Raw genomic sequence first — 15,302 nt, forward strand, 5'->3', positions numbered from 1 at the left:
TTTTGTTGAAATCTGTTTGTCTCTTTTGTTTAAAAAGCAACATGTGGAGGAGAACAGCAATGAAATAAAAGCTCTCCTGCTGTACCACCACTGTAATTGTAGTGTAGCAGTGAGGTTTGTTCATCTGACTTTATCCTGCAGCCATTTCTACCTATGACTCTCCTCTTGACCTCAGGAAGCTGTTTTTAGAAATGACCAGTCTTTGCAGCTGGAGAGTACGAGGAAGAGGAGGAGGGACTTTATTGCACAATAACTATCACACTTTTTTTCCTGAGAAAAATGAGCTGTTTAAAGAGTATGTTCTTGACACTTATTCTCTGTATTTTGATTTTGGTTTGGGTTTTTTTGTTTTGTTTTGTTTTGATCAGAACTGCTTTGATGATGGCTTGTGAAGTTGGTAACCTTAACATGGTGGACGCTTTCCTTAGGAGAGGTGCAGATGTCAGTTTAGTAGATGTCTTTGGACAGAACGCCCTGCATTACGCCAAGCTCTCTGAGAATACAGGGATCCAGAACCTCCTATCATCAAAGTTTTCTCAGGATGTGGGTATGTAAGAGAGCCTGATGTGCAGCTTGTCACTTCTTGAATGAGCTACATGGATGTTTAGCACTGAACAAATTTACTTCAATCTGTAGTCTGAAATGTTGCAAAAGACATTTTCAAGATCGTCTGGCTGAGACTTCCCAAAAGCTCTTTGCCATAGATGGTAACATTTAGTGTGGGATAAAGCCCCAAGGGCAAAAAGAGGTGTTTTGTAGAAAGAAAAGGTAAGTTGATGTAGCAGCATTGTGAAGTTTTGAATACAATTTGAAATAGATTGTTTTCTGTTAGGTGAGAGAGTCCGTGGACCATACAGCCTCTCAGCAGAGGGGTTGGAGAAGGAACTAAAGCAGGCAGAGAGGGTTTTATGGTCAAACTAAGATGGATTTCTAAAGTAGGAAGTTTAATGTGGAAGTATAGTGTGAGACTAATAGAATAAGAATTGTCGTGATTCTTCAGATTTTATCTCAATATGAAACCCAAGCAGTAGCAGAGAAAGAGTGTGATTCAAATGACATTTAGAAATTATGTTTTTCACGTTTCAGACAGGAATTCAAAAATCAAGCTATGGGACGTAGAACTGAGAGGTGGGCTAAGAATGGCAAATATCTTTTCCTTTGTTAACTGTTATTTATTCCACATCTTTTCTGCTTCACAGATACAAAGTCACCGACAAAAGCGAAGCAGGTATTTGTCCTTCTGGTTTTGAAAATATTCAGACTATCTAGACTTGTGCCATAAGAACAAGTAACTGATAGGACTGGAAGCAATAGTGAATGTCACTGTGAGATGTGTTGCCATGACTACTGTGTAAAAGGTTTTTGTTGCTTAGTTAAGAAATGTGTTTCAGGAGCATTGCTTTTAGACTCAGCTTCTCTCCATATAAGCAGCCAGCACCCTTAGTGAGACAAGGAAGGGAGGGCGAGTGTGTATGTGCATGTGTGCTTTCCTCATGGGTAATGCAGGAGCTTGGCTTTTGGACTCCCCACCTCTTCAAACTGTAGAGAAAGTGGTAGAAAAATATCCTGTTTCTAAAACATGTAATTGAAGGTTATCCCTGGTTACTGGAGACCCCATCCTGTGAGTGCACATAAACCTTGTAGACCTGCTGCTGGCTGGAAAGTAGATGAGGCTGCAGTGCATCGGTTCATTCCTTCTCTGAGTGAGAGGTGGGTTTTTCAGGGAGCTCAGGCAGAAGCTGGTGGAGAGGAAAGATGGTAGCCATGAAGAAGGGCATGAGTGGGCTATGTATGAATGGAGTTAAGATCACTGGTGCTAAACCTGTTGTCAGCTTCTGCTTTTTCACTAAATCTTGTTTGTTTTCACTGAAGCATGGGTTACAAGGGAGCAGATTCTTATTGTCAGGCATGTTTCGTATCTTTGTGTTGGTAGAGATATGGTCTTTACATAGGAAAAAAAGGCACTGCATGAGCTGCTAAAGTTGATATTAATGTGGGATTTTTTATTTTTTTTTAATAAAACAACTTGCTCGGACTTTACTAACCAAACTAACAAACCTACCTTTTCTGGCTGGTGAAACTTTCAGCATGATCAAGGCTCTAAATTAAGTTCAGAAAGAAGTGGAACTCCAAAAAAACGCAAAGCCCCACCTCCTCCTATCAGTCCTATTCAGGTAAAGAAAAGACCAATTTTGAGATGCTTTTAGGGGGTATAAGGCGTTTTGAACATTAAGTGGGCTGGATTTGCTCTGTCACTGTTATTTTATATGCCTGTCTTATGAGTGCTTTTCCTGACGTTAGGATGATACCATAAAAGTGCATGTTGGTTAAGTTAACTGAGCAAAATTGCTTGAAATACAGCATGGCCTAAGATAAAATGTGCAAATGTTAGTGTACAATTGCTTCTTCAAATTCAAGTTGAAGTTGTCCTGGTTTTGCTGATTTCAGTAAGTTGATTATTCTGTATATTTTGATTATACATATATATATGTACACATTATTATTTGAATATATGCATATAGAAGTAAAAAAATGCATTTTGATACTATAGAAATCTATTTAACAGTTGGGTTTAATCTTAAAGTGGAATGTTACCTGTGTAATAGCTACAATCCTTATGTAATACTGGCTTAGAAGAGCACTAAATAGTTAGGTCTGCTCTTTGAAAATAATCTAGAGTTGTGACTTATGTTAGTGCAGGGAAAAGTACTCTTTGTGTGTGTGTGTATGTACATATGAGCACATGTTAGAGAGGTAGTTATATGCACATGTACATATACATACCTATTTATATAAAAATCTTTTACAGCTTAATGACTTGTCCTCTCCACACTCATCAACTTCAACTCCCATGACTGGAAAAGGGCAGGCTTTCTTTGCTGATCAAGTGTGCAAGGTATCAGTGTTCTGTTCTTATGAGCTGAGGGAAGGAAAGTGCAATATCTGTTTTGCTTAATATTCTATTTTGCTGACTGCAGAGTCTTCTGTGACCCAATTAGCTGACTTCTAGGAACAAAAAAAAAATCCAAATCTATTTACATGTAATTTATAAAGCAAGTGCAGATTACTCTAAAGTTTAACAAATATGTATATAGAAATGGTCATAGATTAGTTCGTGGTTAGGAATATGGTTATGAAAGTATTAATGCTACAAGAGTTCATTTTCTAATACCAGCAAAGGGCACGGAATTGAGCAGTGCAAAAAGAGACCCTTTTACAAAAAGACATCAGGGAAACAATTGAGTGTGTTCTATCTGATCTTTACCTTATGGCATTGAAGATTTTATATTTTTTTAAATACTTGTCAATATATTGCTATTATTTGTCACAGGGGCCGCAGTCTTTCAGTCTATCTACATGATAGTTTCCCCTATTTCCTTAGTATTTAATGGGAATTGGGCAGTAGAACTTGAATGGCTTTAACAGACTTTGAAATACTGGACACCTGCTACAATTAAATGGGACCTCAGAAATAAAAGAAATCCACTTTGACAGGCTTTATCCAGCAGGATCTATACTGTCTATAGGTCTTTTTTGGTGAGCTGTTCAACTTTACAACTGCTTTCTGTGAGAACATTTTCTTTTGATGTCTTTGCAGGAAGAATTCAGCTCCTTGCATAGAGATAATAAAGACAGACTGAGTGACAGCACAACAGGTATACAATTAATCCTTACTTTCATCTTTGGGTAGGCATTTTAGGTGGCATGAAATGTTGAAATCTAATCAGAAATCCTCTGTGCCTTTCTGCTTAGAACATGAGACACACTAAGTATTGAGAGTAATGTTTTGTAATTCCAGTAGCAGCTTCCCACCAAAACCTCCTGCTTCTGTTGAGAGAACTTAACACTTTTCTGGGGAATTTATAGGAACAACAAACTGTTTAAATGTTAGAATAACTAACTAGCTAGCATTTCAGCTTTTTGAAAGCTTTTGAATCTTTTTTTTTTCTCTGAAGGTGCTGATAGCTTATTGGATGTGAGTTCTGAAGCTGACCAACAAGACCTACTGCTGTTGATGCAAGCAAAAATTGCTTCTTTGACACTACACAATAAGGAGCTACAGGACAAATTACAGGTGGCATATTTTTGTGCTGTTCTGATGCTCTCTTAATCTGAGAGCAGAACAAAGAGCTTCTTACTGTTTTAGTTGTACTCTGAAGATAATTTAACGAGCTTGTTGGTAAGATCATGGAAACACTCTGCTCCAAAGGATTAAATCAGTGTTTTATCTTCTCACTTTTTCCATAAATTACTGAATAACTTTGTTATGATAACCACATTCTAAAAAATGTTAGCAATTGGGTTAGCACAATTTTAATTTTCATAGCTTTGATTATTAGCTTATGGAGATCAGCCCAGACTTTCAGAGAACCTTGGCACTTACTGCCTTCTCTCACTGTAGATGACTAAATGGCAGCAGCTGGGCTTTGAATTTTTCTAAAACTTTCTTCCATGATTCTTTAATCATCTCTCCCTGTAGGATGTAGTAGTGTTTCTTTGCTTACTCTATTCTAAAAAAACATAATCTTATCCCTGTATTTATTGTGCAATTGTTTGTGTTTCTTTTGAACAGGAAAGAACACCTAAAGAAGGGGATTCAGCTGTAGAATCTTATTCAACTCAAACAGATTTTGAGCAAACAGCAGATAGACAAAATGAGTTCTTGGCTCAGGAGCCGAAGCCTACATTAAATGCCACTCAGACCCAAGAAAAGTTGATAAGCCCTAGAGAAGTAAAAATGAGGTATCTCCAGGAAGACCTAAAGGATGTGCAGAGGAAATCAGAGAATTCTGAAGCCAGAAAAAGGCACCTGGAAGCTCAGGCCCAGTCTAGAATTCCAGAAACAGAACATTTAAATAGCCCAGACATTTCAGAAAATGGTTCTGATCTTAACCTGAAGTTCCAAGAAACTCAGAACAGGTATGAGGAAGCTGGGAAAGATGCCTTGAATTTACAAAGGCAAAAGAAGCTGAGTCTTGTTTCCTCTGAGAGTGAAGAAACCAGTTCTGATCTGAGCATGTTAAAAGTTACATATGCAGAAGTTGAAACACTTAAGCAAGAATTGAAGAAAGCATTGGAGGAGAGCGAAAGACAAAAAGAAAAAGTTAGAGAGCTACAGAAAAAGTTTGAAGACAGAGAGCAGAATGCAGCAAGCAAATTGTCTGTGGAAGAGTGTGAGGAAATGAAGAATTCATATTGTTCAGTTATTGAGAACATTAATCAAGAGAAAGCATTGCTGATTGAGAGGTACAAAGAAGGGCAAGAGGAAATTAAAAGGCTACAGGACAAGCTGACAAATCAGACACAGCTGGAATCTAGTGCTGAAGCTGGAGAAATGAAAGATGTGATGCACAAAATGGTAGATGAGCTCAACAGACAACTTAGTGAATTGTCTCAGTTGTACAAAGAAGCACAAACAGAGCTTGAAGACTATAGGAAGAAAAAAACTCTAGATGATATAGCTTTGGACTACATTCCTAGAGAAGAACATGAGAAACTGATGGAGGTAACAAATTCTTTGAAATACAAAGCAGAAAATGAGTTATCAGAAATGCAATCCCAGTACACAAAAGTCTTAGATGAAGCAGAAGAACTAAAGCAACTGTTAGACACTCAGAAACAAAACTCCGTGCCACTTACTGAACACCGTCAGGTGATTAGTGCACTCAGAAATACTATAAAGGAAATGGAGGAGGAAATAAATGAGCTCAAAAAACAGCTTAGCAACAAGGAAGGTGAATTAAGAAACTTAGAGAAGGAGTTACTGGAAGAAAAAGCTGCAATCAATGAAGCTATGGTACCCAAGGATGCATATGAAAAGCTCCAATCATCACTAGAGGGTGAAGTTAGTGTTTTGTCATCCAAACTGAAAGATGTAATCCGAGAGAAGGAAAACGTGTCCTTAGATGCTCTGAAACTGAGAAATGAAATTTTGCACTTGAAGGAAGCAAAGGAAGGTATACATACTCTGCTTGAAGCAAAGGAACGTGAGGTGACTGATCTTCAGCAAAAGTACCACCAAGTTCAAGAAGCCCTTCTTGAAATGAAAAACTCGTCAAAACTAGAAGAAGATAAAGATAAAAAGGTCAGTGACTCACTACAGTGCAGGGGTAGTATGAGTTCAGACTGCAAAACACGTTGGGTGGTGCCCAAGTGACCTCATAGATCATGTTGCTTCAAGTGTCACATAGTGGTGTAACTTTTGAGTGTGTTTGCCCATCCAAAAATTCGAGTTTAAAGTGGAGATACACATAGTCTTTCAATTTACCTATTTAAAGTTCTGCTTAGGTTGGGTTCACACTATTCAGGCAACTGAAGTCAAAAAAAGTGGGATTTAAAGCAGGAAGAGATTCCAGAGGAGACAAGGAAACAAAGTATCAGGAAGGAGCAAAAAATTCACTATTGTGATATCACTGTATCATCTCAAACTTAGTATGATCTGACTAATTTTCCTCTGCAGCAACCATTTCTATCACTACAAATTTCTCTATAAAAAGCTATGCCTTTTGCTAGCTGTGAAAAGCTGACCTATGTTTGTTATGGTTGTGTCTTCAGCAGCAGAATTTGTAAAGGTGGTAAATGCAGTCCTTCATTGTAAATATTGCTGATTGTCAGAACAAGGAGTGCATTTTGAATAGACTGGACTAGGATGGGAGATAGAGAAGCATTATAACCCTTTGCTTACATGATGTCTCTGTTTGTCCATTGAGTTACTTACAATTTGGTTTCCCCCTGCTTATTAAATTGAAGTCTCAAATAACTCAGAGATGAGACCCACAGGAACACAGTCTGTCTTGGATCTTTTGATGAAACCTGGTTTTTGCCTCCCTAGATCAATGAAATGTCCAAGGAAATAAGCAAATTAAAAGAAGCACTGAACAGCCTTTCTCAGCTTTCCTACTCAAACAGTGCCCCCAAAAGACAAAGCCAGCAGCTGGAGGTGTTACAACAACAAGTGAAGCAATTGCAAAACCAACTGACTGTAAGTGTGATAGTTTGTAAACCTAACGTTAGTCCCAGCTCTCCAAAGATACAGGTGTTGTTCTTCACTCTTCTTATTTAAAGTGGAATACAATCAATGAGTACATGGGAGGGAATTTTCATCCAGAAATTCTGTAATTGCTCTGTTTCTCTGAAACATCTAGGAATCTGCAAGTCACAAAAATTGCTCTTTGAAAAAAGTCTAGCTAAAGAAAGCTGTTTTCCCACATATTTTTCTCAGGCCAAGACAGAAACAAAATTCTCAGGATGGAATCTAGTGACCAAACCTGCTGCTGAGACCCTGTTTTGTGCAAAAATATGACCAGTGTGCAGGGGGTTTGTGCTTAGCCAGCTACTTAGCTGAAGTAGTTTTGTTTTATCAAGCTTTCTGGAAGACGTACTCACTGAAAGCATGAGGTTCCAAATCAGGCAAATCCATCTGTTTATGGAGAGCACAGTTTATTCTCTGAAATGTTGAACTGCTTACAGGGGTTTTTTTAATTATATTTGTTTGTGTACGAAAGGTCCAATTCTCTAAGCTGGGTTGAGTCTTAACGGGTATTTCCAAGAGCTTGCCTGCCCAAAGGAGCACTGTAATTCACTTTTGAGAATGTAAAGGAAGTACTGCCCACCAGAGGCCCTTGTCAAGAGCTGTGGAGTGACTCTGGAAGGAGAATTCCCAGACTGACATTCTAAATGGCTTGAGTGGTGTCTCCTTCCTACCTTCTCCAGCAGAAAGAAAGAAGAGTCAGAAAAACACCCTTGCAGCAGGGAGAACTACTAGGCAGACAGTTACACACTGCATTTAAAACAGGATAGAATCACTCTTTCCCTCTTGTAGGTTTGCTTTCCTAGCAGCTTCATGTTTATTTGGAAAGATGGCTTCTGGGTTGTGGCAATCTGTGATCATTAAAAAAGAGCCTGGCTTTCCTTAACTGAGGGGTTTGTGGGTTAAGACCTTTGTAAGCACCTCTTTTTCCCTGGGAAGGCATTAGCTGACAGATGGGTCATTGTCTTTAGGGAAGAGCTTAGCTGCAGTTGAGAATTGATTGGTCAGAATATTGTTGGCTTTCCTCAATTCTGGTTGCTGATAAGCTTGGAAGTAGAGTATGTGCTCATTCCACACCTTAGCACTTCTTACCACTGATGTTACCTCACCAGCTTTTTTATTGGGATGGTTGGAATTACAGCATTTTCATGGATGTGCTTCTGAGCAATTTTAGGCTACAGAGTGGCACAGCAGTGTTGGAGCTGGTTTTCAATGCATTGCATAAAACTGGTTTGTAATTTTCCCTGTATAGATCTAGTTGAGGAGTCCTGAATTCAATAGTTCTGAATGCTCTGTGCCTTTCTGCTTAACTGTTTTCTAGGAAACAAAAAAACAACATCAGGAAATTGTCTCGGTTTACAGGATGCATCTTCTCTACGCTGTGCAGGTATGGTTGCATGTTGTCAGTCACATAGTCTTGGTATTTTAATTAAAGATGCTTTTTCTGCAGATCTAGTAAGAACTTGGCATGTTGTATCTAAGACATCCCTCCCAAAAGGTATGACAGTTCAAGCACAAACCAAGCTCCATTTGGGAAATGGATCTAATTACTATACCTCAAAAATTGTTTCTCAGTATTCTTAAAGAGTAGAGAGCTGTTTGAATTCAATCATCTTTTCTTCTTTTCCCCCTTGTCTAGGGTCAAATGGATGAAGATGTCCAGAAAGTGCTTAAACAGATTTTATCGATGTGTAAAAGCCAATCACAGAAAAAGTAAACAAAGAAAAAGCCAAGGAAAACTCCCTATTTTTATTAATCCTGTTATGGTTGTTTATCTAGATTTGCCTTAACATAAGATTTAAAATTGGCAATTTGCTGCTTTTGTGTTATTGTGCTGTTTGTGAGGGGGATATAATTGTCCGTCTGTACCACTTCCATGTGCATTTCCATGTGCAGTAACTAAACACATGCCTGCTTTTCATGTCCGAAATGCAAGTATGTTCTTCAGGCTTTTTACTTAGGCCACTCCATGTTGTGTTTACCCTATAAGTACTTTTTGGCTTCCTCCAACTGAAGCAGGTTAGCCTGGAGGAAAGTATTCGTGTTGCCTGGGTAAAGGTGAAATTCTCTGTGGGGTCTTCTGTACTGATTATAAGCTGCATCTTGTTACTGGGGATGTTTGATGCTGTAGCACTCAGATTCCTGACATTTTGCCATATGCAGTCTTTGGCAGAGCAGAAGCAACCCTTGCAGCAGTGAGCAGGAGTAGATATTTATGCTAAGCCAGAACGTCAAACAGCTACACTTCTTAGTGGAATATTATTTAAGATTAACAAACTATGAGGTAGCTGTCCCAGTCCACCCAATGCACTGAGTACACAAAAATCATACCATACTTCAGAGTTTCCTTAACTACCTGGTAGTGGAATGAAACTATTTCAAAAGGTAAAAGCATTAGTTTGTTGAAGTTCTGTACAAGCAGAACTGTTTGTATAAACAACCCTTTATGATAGGTTTAGCTGTCTATGCAAGTATTGGCCATGAAGCTCAGGAACAAAACCAGAACATGTACTTTAGACAAGGGATTCTAGTGAACACAGGATGTTTACAGTGAATGTCAATGCCTCATACTTCCTAACCTCACTTTTGTAAAGATCTTCTCTTCAGTATATTTTTATTGGCCCTCTAATGAATTTTTTTGTAACTAAACCATTTTTTCTACATAATATTTGCATTAAGCTTATTAACAAATATTTTTAGGTAATTGTGTTTTAGGGAGTTTCTTTTTATACCCCCAGGTATTCAGTAATAGTGAAGCATAGTGAAGTGTTTTCAGTTTGTAAGAGATTTGTATGGAATAATAGACCTGTCTGTCAGTGTGGTCCAGAACAGTGAAGTCTAAAATGCAATTCAGACTGCTGTTTCAAAAAAATTTAGGAACTATAGATAGAGAACAGCAGAAGGTGTCAAAAAAATTCTCAATGTTGTTTCTAGAGGCTAGGAGCATCAGTAAAGCCTTTATCAGCACTTCTAAATTTAAAGTCAAATAAAAATATCTGGTGTGGGATAGAATGAAATTACAGAAAAACGTTTCTAAGCACACACTGCACTTGAGGGTACAACCAATTTAACTAGCTTGCAGCTTCAATATGGTATTGTTTTTTTTTATTCTATGGGGATATGTCTCTATTAATGGAGAAACCTTTCAGAGCTATATAATCTATGAAGTTTATGTAGAGTCATAGTATGACAAGAGTCGGCAGTGCCTCAGGTTGACTGGACTCATAGTGCACTTATATCAGATAATTCCTAACTCTGGCAAAACTAAATGAATTTTAAAAGCAAGAAGAAAAATGACACTTTTGCATCACTTAGAACTTGGTGTTACTTTTCTTGAGTGGTTTAATTAATGCTGGCTAATTTTGAACAGTATTTTGTAGTTAGACAGCTTTGAAAATGCTCCAAAGAAATGTGAAAAGAATTTTGCTGCACCACTTCAAAAAGAACAAGATTTTAAGCATGCTAATGCTGCAAGTATAAAACTTGATGAACCATTTTGTAGGTTGCCTGATGGATTTAGTCTTCTACTTCAGTTTGGTTTGTATATTTATTACAATTATCTTTGTGGAATATTGGAAATTATATACTACAGCATAACAAGTTTCTTTATATGTAATTTACAAGACATTTCCTTATGCAGCAAATAAACTATTTCCAATTTTTTTTCACTTGTGTCTTCATTTACTTTTTGTATTGAGGGAAATCTCCCTACACTGTTCTAATGTAGTACAAATGTGTTCTATATCTCATGTCAGATGAACTAGTCTTTCCTCCCTGAAACTGCAACTTCATTATTAACTATCTTGGTCTGTTAGGTAGAACAGGACTCAGTCAAACCCCCACATACTCAGTTCTATTGATGGTGCCTTCTGACTGGTAAGTTCAGAGCCATTTCTCATGTGGACATTCCATTAGAGGCAATACAGGTTTCCCATTTGCCACTGCGTGCGTTCCAACTAAGTTTAAAACTACCTTAGAGCAGTAGCACAGATTGGTCCTACCGCCTTTCAAAACTGGTTCTCTATCACTTAGCGCTTCACTCCACACACAGAACTACAGTAAAAGTATATATCTGTGTGTGTGTGTGTGTGTGTGTGTGTGTGTATGCATATGGATATATGGATATGTATACTTTTTTAACTTAGTTACACAGACAGCCCCATTGCCTTTTATCATCTTCTCAGTTTTATTGGACAAACTGGCTTTTCAGTAACTTATTTGATAAAATATCTTCCTGCCGGAGGGTGGAACACACAAACGGCTGGAATTACAACTGTTGTGATTTCATCCTGGGGCTCAAGACCTCTTTAGCCTTTTGAAGCAGATTTCTGTAAGCTACTCAGCACTGAGTTCCTGTTGAGGAAGGACAAACTGGCATGCAAAACCTGGGCTGGTAGGGTGCATCGTGTCTGCCTATGCTGCTACTCTGAAACCTCCACGCTTATTTCTGGCCTCCCGGATAGCCAGTTATGACAGCATGGGTCTTCTCCTGAGCAGCATTTTTACAGCCAGTTCCTGTCCCCTTCCCCTCTAAATGTATGGGTACTGGGGATGAATATTGCCCTTGTCAAACACACACTGCAGTTTGCATACAGCAGTGATAATGTGGTCAGACACCTTGAGCATACTGGCTCTTCTAGACAATAGTGACAAATGATGGTAGCAGGCTTCAGATGAAATTTGGGAGGAAACACCACCTTAGATCTGCGGGGTTTTTTTCCCAATCCTCCCCCCTTTGCTTGCTGGATAAACTAAGGGCAAGTTCCTGTACACAGATGTTGCCCTAGTTATTTGGCATCTGGCTGTCACAGGCCCCCTCCTTTGCCAACCCTGGGACATGGGAAGATGATGGAGGAGATTTCAGCAGCAATCAGGCAAGACCTTCTTGCAGTGTGCCCTGTCTCCTTGATGGACAGATCTTTTGGCTTCAGCAGCACATAGTGGCACACAGCCAACACCTGAGCACAAGGGTGGTTGAACCTCTCAAATGAGTTTGGCTTCCTGGGCCTGCTGCACACCAGATGCCCTGCTGGATCCTCACGGATAGAGGCACAGGTAGGAAGGTAATATTCCCCCATGCTGGCTGAGCAAGGGGCTCAGTGATGGCAGAATGGTTTCCTTCTCACTTCTTCTCAAGTCAACTAAATGGTGATGTGCTACGTGCCAGCACAGCACAGCAGGAGCCAAGGGGAGACCACACTGCTGTCTGCTGCAGCAAACCACACAGTGCCCAAGGAGAAGCAGCCAAGAAAGGGCTGGTGGAGAAGCTGGCAAGAAATCCCTCGGCAGATGCCAAAGCACTATGTGGAGCTGTTAAAGCCCACTTCATGTGTTTCCCTGAGAGTGGCTGGCTGGGGGAAGGAGGTAGGTGGTGTGTGATTTCACTGCTGAGTGTTTAAGCGCTGTATAAATTACTGCTCCTGCACGTCTGTTGTGCTTAGACCATAAATCTGCTCGCTGAGGGGCTTTTGCAGTGTACAGTACCAGCCTAGAGTGTGCAGGAGGGAGGAGAGTAAGCGAAGAGGGAGGAGAGTAAGCGAAGAGGCTGGAGTACCATGTAGGACATGGGAGGAAAGCTGTTTCAAGGCACTGGAACAGGGTTGTTCAGGTGCCTTTTGCCTGTCTGACCTGTCCCAGGGAGGGTCTTGCTTGGGGTAGCCCCACTGGAGCATCCTGTGGCTTTCTTCACACTGATGCCAGCCTTCATCTGAGCAAAAGGCAGGCACAAAAGGCTGAGGCAAGTCTGCCCTTAAACATGGGAGAGAAGAGACCCCGGTGCTGGAGGGAAGAATCCCTGACTCGAGCAGTGTGGTCAGGCCTCCCAGCGCAGGGCAAGTCCTGGAGGAGGGGTAACCCTCCCATAGCTTTGGCTGTGTATGAGGTCAGGGCTCAGCCTGCTGCTGTGGGACATGCCGGAATCCAGGCCACAGAGCAGCTCTGCATGTTGAATAAATGTATGGAAAAGATCTGGAGGAGTTCAGTGTGGAGATTTCAGGGTAGCATAGTCAGATGTGATGCACGTGTTCCACAGGCACAAAGATAATACAGCAAGCGTTTCCAAAGAAATAGGAATGGGTGCAAGACTTTTAGGTCACTGTGCTTTTGGTTTGACACAGAACTTAATGTCAAGCCATGGTTCAAGAGTTTGAGTATCTTGAAGGCTTTATCTCCAGCACTGCTGTCTGGTTCTGCAGACATGGGTTACTAGGGGTGCTCTTGGGTGCTCAACAATTCTCAGCAAAGTGTTTCATAGAAGTTTCAAATGCTTTTCTTCATCTCTGCCTCCTTCTCTCTGTTTGGATCCTTCATGATCCTTTTGAACATAAGTAATAGGGATACTAAGTACAGACTAGAAATATATTTTATTTTGGTTTGTCTCATTTTCTTCTCATAACAAATTAATTCTCCTCAATGGTCATTTCCATAAGCTCTCTATCTTAGAATTACAGTGGTGAATTGCTGAATCAAATTAAAATCTGTGATTTAATAAGTTTCTACTAATTCGAGGAAGCCTGAGTTAAAATTTTTGTAGCTACTGACTAGATCTACAAGCTGAGCATCTTAGGGCAACAAAGTCGTGTGCTTTGCTTGACATCTGCAAGTTTTGGGGTCCCCAGGCTATGGTAGTGAGTGACAGAAAGTCTTCTAAGATGAAATGATGGCCTCTGTTGTGTTGGAGCCGGTGATGGGATCCTTCATGGTTGTCACTAACATACGGCTCCTCTGATGGTCACTTTTTGCCTTTGCACAAGCAGCAAAGGTTTGTTCTTTTAGTCTTGCAGATGCCAGACCCCATTCCCACTGGTGGCTTCAGAAGGGTCTGCTTTGTGGTACAACATGTAGTTCTTGGAGTACTTTTATGATACCCCTGAGATCAGCTCTTGGTTAGAGCCTGGTGCTAATAATACCAAGGGTTGTGGGTTCAGTCCCTGGAAGGGGCCATTCACTGAAGAGTTGGACTTGAAGATCCTGGGTCCCTTTAGCTCAAGATGTTTTTTGATTCTGTGAATCTGAACACATTTGTGGCTGTTTACAAACCTTTGGCTGCCCTGACTGGTTCCTATTGATGAGTTTAACACAGATATTTATCCCATCATCAGTTTTTCAGTCAATCATTTTTAAAAGCCTGCTTGCAGGCTGATCTGTCCAGATGCACAGTGTTGGCCCTCCTTGTACATTTTCCAACAGCCTGAAATGCTCAGACGGTTGGTAATGGGGCCTCCTACCAGCAGCTGGAGATTGGAAACAGCCACATATTGGTGACATCATCCCCTGCAAGGAGTTCAGGACTGAAGCGTCTCCTGCATCCCAGCGGGTGGCTGTCTGCTCCTGCCTGCCTGGGCCTGCTGGTGTTAACCCTGCCCAGGGGGGATGCTGCAGATGGTATCCTGCACCCAGTGACCCTCAGGAGAAAGGCATCAGAATACCAATCTGCCTCTATGGGAAGCTGTTGCTCCACTGTGGTCACTCTTCCCTTTAGGATTAGCCAAAATCATCCCTAGAGATGGCTGGGCTCGGGCACACAAAACTCTTATTGCATTCCCTGTCATTAAAGCAGCAACAGTCCTGCACCCACTGCACATTAAGAAGCTCTGTCCAAATATGTTTGAGTGCATTTGCTTCTCTGTAAACACCTGCCCACCAGAAGATGTTCCCCCAAAGAAGAGTCTGGGGAGCAAAGGGGGGGCTGAATTAAGCTGCATTTTCCAGACTAAAAGGAAAAAAACCTCAAAACATTCCTGAGACATTAACTTGGCATTCCTTTCCATCCAAGCCTCCCTCACAGCTGGAAACCTGTGAGTAGTGACAACTAAAAGCACAAAGGTCTTCACTGCCCCATTCCTAGAAACAGCTCCTGTAGATACTTGCTCTTCAAAGCACAGCTCTCAAAAGAGCAGCACCGCATTCAGCTGTTGGTGAGGACACAGCTGGGTGCGAGCACAGCTGGACAGATGTTGCAGAGCCGGGGGCAGACATGCCTCTGCAGATGTCTCAAAGCTGGGTGCCTGCTGGAAGGTCGCAGTGGGGAGGGCAGCGTGCTCCCGTGCTTGTGCGGAGGGTTTGGGAGCAGTCCGAGGGAGTGAGAGTGGCCCGGAGCCCTGTGCTGCCTGAGGGCGGCTGTTTGCTCTCCACGGCGTTTCTAAAATTCCTGCCTTTGCTGCAACAGGAAGAAATTGTCACCGTCTCAGGGTCCGGACAAACGAGGGGCAGCTTCCTCCACAGATGCTTTGGCTGATGGGTCTTTGGCACCACGTTCCCTTGCAAATATCTG

The 15,302-nt window shown here is 41.0% G+C and overlaps 1 protein-coding gene across 2 annotated transcripts; it reads left to right on the forward strand.

Moving 5' to 3' along the window:
* Window positions 1-282: 282 nt before the first annotated feature.
* On the forward strand, window positions 283-10,698 carry LOC114072381 (ankycorbin-like). 2 transcript variants are annotated; one of them, XM_027910283.1, is made up of 10 exons: window positions 283-547; window positions 1,200-1,228; window positions 2,088-2,174; window positions 2,810-2,896; window positions 3,599-3,656; window positions 3,957-4,075; window positions 4,574-6,085; window positions 6,833-6,982; window positions 8,352-8,417; window positions 8,670-10,698. In XM_027910283.1, exons 1-10 carry the CDS (start codon window positions 298-300, stop codon window positions 8,745-8,747), a joined length of 2,436 nt encoding a protein of 811 aa, XP_027766084.1. In that variant the 5' UTR covers window positions 283-297; the 3' UTR covers window positions 8,748-10,698. The 2 variants fall into 2 exon arrangements, with proteins under 2 accessions (XP_027766084.1, XP_027766085.1); XM_027910284.1 differs by lacking the exon at window positions 2,088-2,174.
* The last annotated feature ends 4,604 nt before the right edge of the window (window positions 10,699-15,302 follow it).

Source organism: Empidonax traillii, unplaced genomic scaffold (assembly GCF_003031625.1).
Source record: "Empidonax traillii isolate 1590-97213 ecotype Southwest subspecies unplaced genomic scaffold, ASM303162v1 scaffold3095:size15517, whole genome shotgun sequence".
NCBI lineage: Eukaryota > Metazoa > Chordata > Aves > Passeriformes > Tyrannidae > Empidonax > Empidonax traillii.

Excerpts from the sequence above, each read along its gene's own strand:
- LOC114072381 (XM_027910283.1), top strand. The coding sequence starts at position 298 with ATGTTCTTGACACTTATTCTCTGTATTTTGATTTTGGTTTGGGTTTTT. Across the intron at positions 3,657-3,956 it reads ACTGAGTGACAGCACAACAG|GTGCTGATAGCTTATTGGAT; the intron begins GTATACAATTAA and ends TTTTCTCTGAAG. Across the intron at positions 4,076-4,573 it reads AGCTACAGGACAAATTACAG|GAAAGAACACCTAAAGAAGG; the intron begins GTGGCATATTTT and ends TCTTTTGAACAG.